General features: G+C 36.4%; 1 protein-coding gene across 2 annotated transcripts; it reads left to right on the plus strand.

The window, feature by feature from the left end:
* The first annotated feature begins 226 nt into the window (after window positions 1–226).
* Window positions 227–8,682, plus strand: LOC108202925 (alpha-1,4 glucan phosphorylase L-2 isozyme, chloroplastic/amyloplastic). 2 transcript variants are annotated; one of them, XR_010287613.1, is made up of 16 exons: window positions 227–540; window positions 1,562–1,800; window positions 1,884–1,985; window positions 2,103–2,279; window positions 2,381–2,656; window positions 2,875–3,146; window positions 3,301–3,418; window positions 3,787–4,158; window positions 4,286–4,438; window positions 5,016–5,144; window positions 5,732–5,968; window positions 6,301–6,377; window positions 7,203–7,389; window positions 7,579–7,776; window positions 8,031–8,209; window positions 8,493–8,682. XR_010287613.1 is itself a non-coding variant. In XM_017371546.2 (15 exons), the coding sequence occupies exons 1-15, from the start codon at window positions 360–362 to the stop codon at window positions 8,145–8,147; spliced, it is 2,835 nt and encodes a 944-aa protein (XP_017227035.1). In that variant the 5' UTR covers window positions 227–359; the 3' UTR covers window positions 8,148–8,366. The 2 variants fall into 2 exon arrangements, 1 of the variants encoding a protein (XP_017227035.1); XM_017371546.2 differs by lacking the exon at window positions 8,493–8,682 and having other exon boundaries at window positions 8,031–8,366.
* Window positions 8,683–9,085: the final 403 nt, after the last annotated feature.

The following is a 9,085-nucleotide window of genomic DNA, read 5'->3' on the forward strand; positions in this document are numbered from 1 at the left end:
TTAACTCATAAAAATATATCAAATTTACTTGAAACCCCAGTCCCCAAATTCGAGTTATTCACATTTTAAATTTTCAATTTCAAATTAAAATCTATCATTTTATCATTCAACTCAACTCGAGATCTGATAACTCAGGATTAACCCATTACTTAGGCTATTCAATCGCGCTCGACTTAAATGTACCGAATTCTTCTATGTCATCGATGCACGTTTTTTTATTACCATAACCGAACACCAAGATATTTATTTCTCCAACTAAGAAAGCGCACTATTTGCAGCAGAAGTAGATAAGAAGAAGACAAGCCACCCTCTAAGCTCTTTCTCATCCCCATACTCATAATCATCATCTCAAACACTTCATGGCAACTAAAACACACTCCCACGTTTTCACACACTTCAGTTTCACAGCTACTAGAGCTAGTCACTTGAGTTCACGTAGGTACATTCGAGTTTCCGACAGGGATTCTTCCAGAAGCTTCGTGATCAGCAATGTGCTCAGTAATCCGCATCAGAAACTCCAACAGAGTTCTAGTCAAGATGGTATGCATGCATGATCTCCGCTCTCTTTTTTCGAGTTTCGTATTGTAGTTGTTCTTGAATAATTTGGTTTAAATGTTTGTGGTTTTTAATCAGGTAGGTTATAGCTATGATTTTTTACAATGTACCTAAACTAATTGTTGTTAATATGATCAAATTATTCGAGCATTCGTAATATGATATGTTCTGGAACTGAAATTAGGCGACAATTTTAACTCTGTAATCGAGTTTCGTCTAGTGATTGGCTTTGATTTCTCAATTTTTATGTTATTTTACCTTTATATGAAAATGTCGAATTGAATAGTTACTTTAGGGTTGTGAGCTTTACAATGCTAGTGGGTTTATTTCGTGTGCGAGAGAGTGTATATTGAAATTATTGATGATAGGATCGGAGCTGGAATTGAAATCTTAGGTGATCGTTTAATTTTTGTACATATTGAGGATGATTTTGTAGCTAAGTTCTCTGTTCTGTGTTTCATGGAGTAATTTGCTTTGGTTTCTCAATTGTTTGTGTTCTTTGATCTCGTTTCAAATGTCAAATGGAACAATTGCTTCACCAGGAAGCAGGGGCGGAACCAAGGGGGGCTAGCCCCGGCTGAGAAAAAAAATAATAAGTATAATTTATTTATTTTTAGTTTTTTAGCCCGGGGACAAATTTAAAAATGAATATATATAAAAAAAAATAGCCCACAACATGGTGGTTTACATCGAAAATGCCATATTTAAAGACATAAACGATGAAATTATCTTACAACGTTATCAAAATATGAAAATTTTTAGAATCCAGTTGTCATCCATTCCTTCCTCAAAAAAAGGCAGTAAAGATATCTCCACTTAACCAATTAAGGTATGCATATTTACTTTTAATTTTTTTGCTGAAATTTTAATAATAGTTTAGCCCGGGGTCGAAATTAATCCTGGTTCCGCCACTGCCAGGAAGAGGTTTTGAGATGCATTAGATGTTGTGTGTATAAATAGAAATTAGTAATGATTTGATCAAGTAATCTGAGCAATCGTGAATTAGGTATTGGAGATGCTTTGGACAGATTTGATCCGGATGCTGCATCTGTTTCATCAAGTATCAAGTATCACGCAGAAATGACGCCCTCATTCGCTCCAGAGAAGTTTGAGCTTCCCAAGGCGTTTTATGCAACTGCAGAAAGTGTTCGGGATATGCTTATTGTAAATTGGAATGCCACTTATAAGTACTATGAGAAGATAAACGTAAAGCAGGCATATTATTTGTCTATGGAGTTTCTTCAGGTTTGTTCAGAATTTCTGGCTAGCTTGATATGAACAGAATCTAGTCTAGAGTACAGCTAATTTATGTTTGTCGGTTGTTCCAGGGTAGAGCGTTGCTTAATTCTATCGGAAATTTAGAGCTCTCAGGGGCATATGCAGAGGCTTTGACAAAGCTTGGACATAAACTAGAAGATGTAGCAAAGCAGGTGAGATGCTTTTAGATAATGCATCTTTTGTCTCTAATTGGCATTGTTAAGAAATCAAAATCAATTTTCATGCCTTTTCCGAAGAGCGGACATGAATCCATCAGCTAATACTGTCAGGAACCAGATGCAGCACTTGGGAATGGGGGTTTAGGACGGCTTGCATCCTGCTTCTTGGATTCCTTGGCCACTCTTAATTACCCTGCATGGGGTTACGGTCTTAGATATAGATATGGACTGTTCAAACAGCTCATTACAAAAGATGGACAGGAAGAAGTTGCGGAAAGTTGGCTTGAGGTGATGAAATCTGTTTCCTTTTGTTTTATCTTAAAAATTTAAACTGATCCTTCTAAAATAACTATATTTTATGCCCTGATTCATTTAAGTATCCTTATTAGATGGGCAGTCCCTGGGAGATTGTTAGAAACGATGTGTCTTATCCTGTAAAGTTCTATGGAGAAGTCATTTCCGGACCTGATGGAAAGAAAGAATGGGTTGGGGGAGAGGATATCACTGTTGTTGCCTATGATGTTCCTATACCAGGATATAAAACCAAAACTACCATAAACCTTCGATTATGGTCAACAAAAGTTGCTTCATCAGAGTTCGACTTGAAAGCTTATAATGCTGGTGAGCATGCTAAAGCATATGAGGCTCTTAAAAAGGCTGAAAAGGTTTGTTTTATTTTTATATATGATTCGAGTAGTTCTCTCTTTTGTTTCCAGTTCTGCATTTATTTTTGCAAATACATAAACAACTAGAATATTTCTAGACATCTGGTACATGCCATGCCCTAAAACGAAGATTCAATATACTATTCCCAGTCCCTCAGATTCTTTGTGCTTTCCATTTAAATCAAAGGTCATCATAAGAAAATTAATGTTTTGACCAGATATGCTACGTTTTGTACCCTGGTGATGAATCACATGAAGGGAAGACTCTTAGATTAAAGCAGCAATATACATTATGTTCTGCTTCTCTTCAAGATATCATTGCTCAGTTCGAAAGGAGGTCAGGGGAGGCAATTAACTGGAATAACTTTGCTGAAAAGGTTGCAGTGCAAATGAATGATACCCACCCCACACTCTGCATACCTGAGCTCATAAGAATTTTAATGGATTTGAAAGGACTGAGCTGGACCGAAGCTTGGAATATCACTCAAAGGTACCTTCATGATGTTGTAACATAATTATTGGCGTTTAATTTTGTGACTATTTTTCATTGTCTTTATATGTTGAACTTGTAAAGGCCCGCCCCCACCCCCACCAAGTTTTGATCATATAAATTTTTTCTGAAAATGTTGTTCCACTGCTTCCAGAACTGTGGCATATACAAATCACACTGTCCTGCCAGAGGCTTTAGAGAAATGGAGTTTAAACCTTCTGAAAGAATTGCTTCCTCGACATATTGAGATTATAGAATTAATTGACAAGGAGGTAATCTAACACAGTTGCTGATTTCAGTTGTTCAAAATGTTTATTATACAAAGACTGAGATGGAGTTTGGTTGGCTCAAATGAAATTATGGAAATAGAATTAAATTTAGGCTATTTTGCAGATGGTTATGCATGATGCCCATTCTACAATTTCTAACTGACTCCATCCCTTCCAGTTTAAAAGTGAATGCATTCTTCTATAATATCATTCACTAATATTATCACATTTTACTCGCACCTTTATCATTGTATTCACTTTAAATTGCTTTCATTAGCTTCATCCGTCTTTCTAACTTGAACTTTCTTCACAGTTCTATTCCATGCTCCCTCCATTCCGTTACTTACCTTATAATTTGATGACTTGTGCAGCTGATTGATACTATAATTTATAAGTACGGTACTGAGGATCTTGAATTGCTGCAAGAAAAATTTAAAGAAATGAGGATTTTGGATAATATTGAATTACCTTCCTCCATCTTAGAACTGCTTGTTAAACCTGAAGAAAGCACCATAATTACTCTGGAAGCAGATGGTGAAATTTCTGAAGTAGAACCTGAAGGGCAGGATTCAAACATAAGTGATACTGACAAGAAGATAAAGGTAACATTTGAGCCAGATCTGCAGCTGCCAAAGCTGGTTCGAATGGCAAACTTATGTGTTGTCTCCGGGCATGCAGTGAATGGAGTTGCTGAGATTCATAGTGAGATAGTTAAGAAAGAAGTGTTTAATGAATTTTACAAGGTAAGTACTTTAGTAAAATACTACCTTGCTATCTTTCAGTCTACAGCCTTAGTGAAATTGGTACAGGCTGAAATTGTGGATATAATGATAATACTTTCTGATTAATGTACTGATATTCTTTTCACAGTTGTGGCCTGAGAAATTTCAAAACAAGACTAATGGGGTCACACCAAGAAGATGGATACGTTTCTGCAATCCAGAGTTAAGTAAAATCATTACCAAGTGGATAGGAACAGAAGACTGGGTGTTAAATACAGACAAATTGGCAGAACTTAGAAAGGTAATCTTCATTCACATTCTAATTTGTATTACTCTTTGGCTTTGCTGAACTGCAGTATAAGAAGTCAGCCTAGAACTCCAGCCAAATGTGTCCATTACTATAAATAATGAGATCTTGAGCAGAGTAATATTGACAAATGCATTTCACTTTAGAGGTGCTTTCTTTTGCTAATTTCCGAACAATTTCCTGCAATGTTACATGTTCTCTGTGCATTCTCACAAAAACCTACAAGTCCTTCAACATGACTTGTTATTGGTGAGTGCGCAATCATTATTGGATGCTCATGATTAGCATTTGTTCATGTGGTAAGAAAACCAACTACAAGACTCATATACGAGGTTTTGGCTATGCTAATGTAATTGCCAAAGTAAGGGCAACCTTTTTTCTGATACTTCTTGTATCATATAGCTCATTAGCTGTAGAGCTCCTTTTCCTGCCTTCATCTCTGCCTGCAGGTTCTTTTTTCTGATTTGTCGCAACTGCATTATGCTTGTCTCTTGTGACTTGTGTTATGTTGGTCTTTACTTTGGTAATGATAATATCTCGCAATTAGGTTAAAGAAATAAAATCTTTGCAGTTTGCAGATAATGACAAGCTTCAATCTGAATGGAAGGAAGCAAAACGGCTAGCTAAGGAGATTGTTGTATCCTTCATTAAGGATAAAACCGGATATGTTGTCAGTCCTGATGCAATGTTTGACATTCAGGTCATCCTTCTCTTTAATTTATTTTATCATTGGCACCATGAGTTGAACATGGTGTACATATAGGAGAAGTTAGCATGATAATATCGCTAGCATTGTAGCCTTGTCTTTCCCCTCTTCTCTTGGTAACAAGAGGTCAAGGGTCCAGTCTTAGTGGAGGCATGTATGCCGACTGAGAAATCTTAACTTGTGATTTATATTTTGGTTAATGCAGTTTTCACCCTAAATTGACTTTTAGCCGAGGATGACCTTGTAGATATTTTTGCACACATACTCTTAGTGTTATCTTTTTATGATGATTTGCAGGGTTTTTATTGCATGCCTTGCACGTTGTTCCTATTTTTGCATTTTCACAATCCCTCAGAACAAAGTCAAAAATTCGTGATTTTTAACATATTTAAAATTCTTCAAGTTTTATCAAAATCTGGGGATCTTCACAGTAAAAACCTCTATACTTGTAGGAGTAGTTGCTGTTTGTTGCTTCCAAGCAGAAAATAATGAGTGTATTTGGTTTGGCATGCATTCATGTGTGCACAGTTACTTTTATTGAATTGAGGGCAAAATTCTCTGTTCTTATTATACATTGTCAGGTCAAGCGCATCCATGAGTACAAGAGACAACTATTAAATATTCTGGGAATTGTTTATCGGTATAAAAAAATGAAAGAAATGAGCCCTGAAGAGAGGGTATTGAAATATGTTCCGAGAGTGTGCATATTTGGGGGAAAAGCATTTGCAACATATGTCCAAGCAAAGAGAATTGTTAAATTCATCACAGATGTTGGCGCAACCATAAACCATGATGCTGAAATTGGTGATCTTTTAAAGGTATGGGTTGAGACAGTTTTGGCAAGAAACTGTGTATTGTTTTTTTTGTTTTATGAATCTTTTCAACTACTATGGATAGTAGAAGAAACAAAATTGGTGCTCATGTAATTTATCTTAAGCCATAGCAAGAAAGCACTCAAATGTCACTATGTCAGGCAGCATTGTCATTAGTCGTAAATCATAATACATGCTGTGGGGTATTGTTTACTGGAGTTTACAGGTCTTCTCACAGTTTATAGAATTGATGGAGTAAATTATGTTGTTCCTATTTTCTAATGTCTTGAATAAATGATGCTTCGGAGTCTCATCAGAGTTTATTCTTTTCTTTATAGGTTGTTTTTGTCCCAGATTACAACGTCAGTGTTGCGGAGGTGCTTATTCCTGGCAGTGAGCTGTCCCAACATATAAGGTATTAATGGCTTGGTATTTCTTATCACTAAGTGTGAAACCTGAAATTTGGCATTGACAAATCTCCTAAGTTAAGATCGTCCAAAATATACGTCAATGTTATGCAATTATTCTAGAAGGTGCTCTCAACTGAATATTATCTCCTCCGTCCAATTTATACATACTGGTCATTCATTGATACCAAACCAAACATACCCGCTATATCTCATTCTAAGTTGGATGTCCAACTCTGCATTAGGGTCTCAGAAGGGTGAGATGAACACATACCTTACTTTTGCTCATAGTAGGTTATGATCTTTTGATCATCACATATTTGGTGCCCTATTTAAATGGAGAATTTCTGAAAATATATTAGTCATATGGTCCTTTTAGTTTATCGGATTCCTGATAGTGTATTATAAGAAATTTAAACTTATTATTAACAAGTGACCAATGATTTCATTCTGCACTCCTCTTGTATGATGAACATATTGATCTTAGTTGTGACAAACAGATATTTGATGGAAACCTGCTCACTAAATTATCACTCGTGTCTTGGACTAATTTCGTATTTAATGTAACGGAGGTTTGTCAACCTTCTTTCTTAATATTAAAACATTGCAAAGAGTCTGGATATTACGATCAACAATATTGCTGCAAGTGGAATACGCTCTGATAAAAATCAAAGGTTAAAGATTTAAGTTTGGTAGCAAAGCGAAGCTATACTCAAGAAAAAAAGTTAACAATAATTCCAGCAGCACAGCTCATGAATCTGGCAGTATTAACGTTGCCATCAAAAATATTATTGCTTGCTTGACTTCATATTTCATTGTTCTACTCTGTGTAGCACTGCTGGAATGGAAGCAAGTGGAACTAGCAATATGAAATTCGCAATGAATGGTTGTCTTCTTATTGGAACCTTGGATGGAGCCAATGTTGAAATTAGGGAGGAGGTTGGAGATGAAAACTTTTTTCTTTTTGGTGCTGAAGCTCATGAGATTGCTGATCTAAGGAAGGAAAGAGCTGATGGGAAGGTACTTTTTGGAAGCTTGATTTTTTGATTAAATTGACAAACAGCTAAGTCATCATTTATAACAACTATGTGATCCAAACACTGACATTAAAACATATAAACATAAAATGTCCACTCATCCACTGTTCTTGCTTACGTGGTAAAACAATTTTAAGAGTATATGATACCGAATTGATGATTTGATATGCAGTTTGTGCCGGATCCGCGATTTGAGGAAGTTAAAGCATTTGTCAGAAGTGGTGTCTTTGGTGCCAACTATGATGAACTAATGGGATCCTTGGAAGGAAATGAAGGCTATGGCCGCGCTGATTATTTCCTTGTTGGGAAGGATTTCCCTAGTTATGTTGAGTGCCAAGAGCAGGTTGATGAGGCATACCGAGATCAGAAAGTAAGTCTTGTTTGCTATCTTGACCCATATATCCTATCAATCATGAAAGAAATCTAAAGGCAGCAAATTAATATATCACGCCTCTGATTAGCCACTATAATAAGCTAGAAACACTAAATCAGTAGAATTGCCCAACAAATTTAAGTATTATATATTCGTAGTGCTTTCTAGATCTTGCAGTAGAGGACACTGTAAGATATGCAAAGAATGACCAACTACGGAACCTAACATTATATCTTGATATTTCTGGGCAGAAATGGACTAAAATGTCGATCCTGAACACAGCTGGTTCTTTCAAGTTCAGCAGTGACAGAACAATTCATCAGTACGCCAAAGACATATGGAAGATTGAGCCTGTTGCATTACAGTAATCGTGGTAGTCATTTTACTTTTATGTATCATAGAAGGTATAAGAAACCCCAGCTTTGCGCAGGTATCCCCTACCTCTTTATGACCATTCATTCATTCATGTTTCATTGCCACTTGCCAGTGTTCCGACTTTAAAGAAAAAAAATTCAGCTCGCAAACAACCAAAATTGTCAACTGATATCTCAGTCTGCAATGCAATAGTCTACGTTACTTTTACAAAATAGTTTTTGGCACTTCCATATCTTGTCTGCAATAGTCTACGTTATCTGTTCTTGTAGGTTGTAAACTCGGTAATATGTGTAGTGAGGAGAACTGGAGAACTGTCACAATTTGTGAATGGATTACAGAACTGAAGGCCCTCCTCTGAATTCCTCTGCTGTTTAAAAATCTTGTACTGTTTGCAAGTAATCGGGTTTAAACTTTACTCAGTGGTCTGCTAATCTATCGTCGCATTTCTAGGCCATGTCAAATAGCTAGTAGCTCACCCTGTTAGAATGGTGCCCATCCTACGCCTTGCCATGTATATTTAATCCGAATTCCATTGGAATCTTTCCATAGACCCCCTTTAATGTCAGTAATCGCCTACTTGTGCGATACCATTCAGGCATCACCATTTATTTCCCATGATGCTTCTGAAGATTAAAACGGAGAATCTCCCTGACATTCTATTATTTTGGTAAATGTTCGCAGAAACTTAAATACTCACGTGCACATGATTACACTCCGAACCCTCTTGTCTCGAACCCCTCTTGCACTGTAATTTCCTACTTGCTTCTAATTTCTCTCGAACTGTAATTTCCTACTTGCTTCTAATCTCTCCATTTCAGATCATAGCAGGTCGAGCTAAATTAATCCAGGACATTCGACATCATATCAATTAAACTATTAAGCAATAAGTGTCCAATTCTTCTAAAACACTCGTCGATATTTATTTTTCCCA

Source organism: Daucus carota, chromosome 9 (assembly GCF_001625215.2).
Source record: "Daucus carota subsp. sativus chromosome 9, DH1 v3.0, whole genome shotgun sequence".
NCBI lineage: Eukaryota > Viridiplantae > Streptophyta > Magnoliopsida > Apiales > Apiaceae > Daucus > Daucus carota.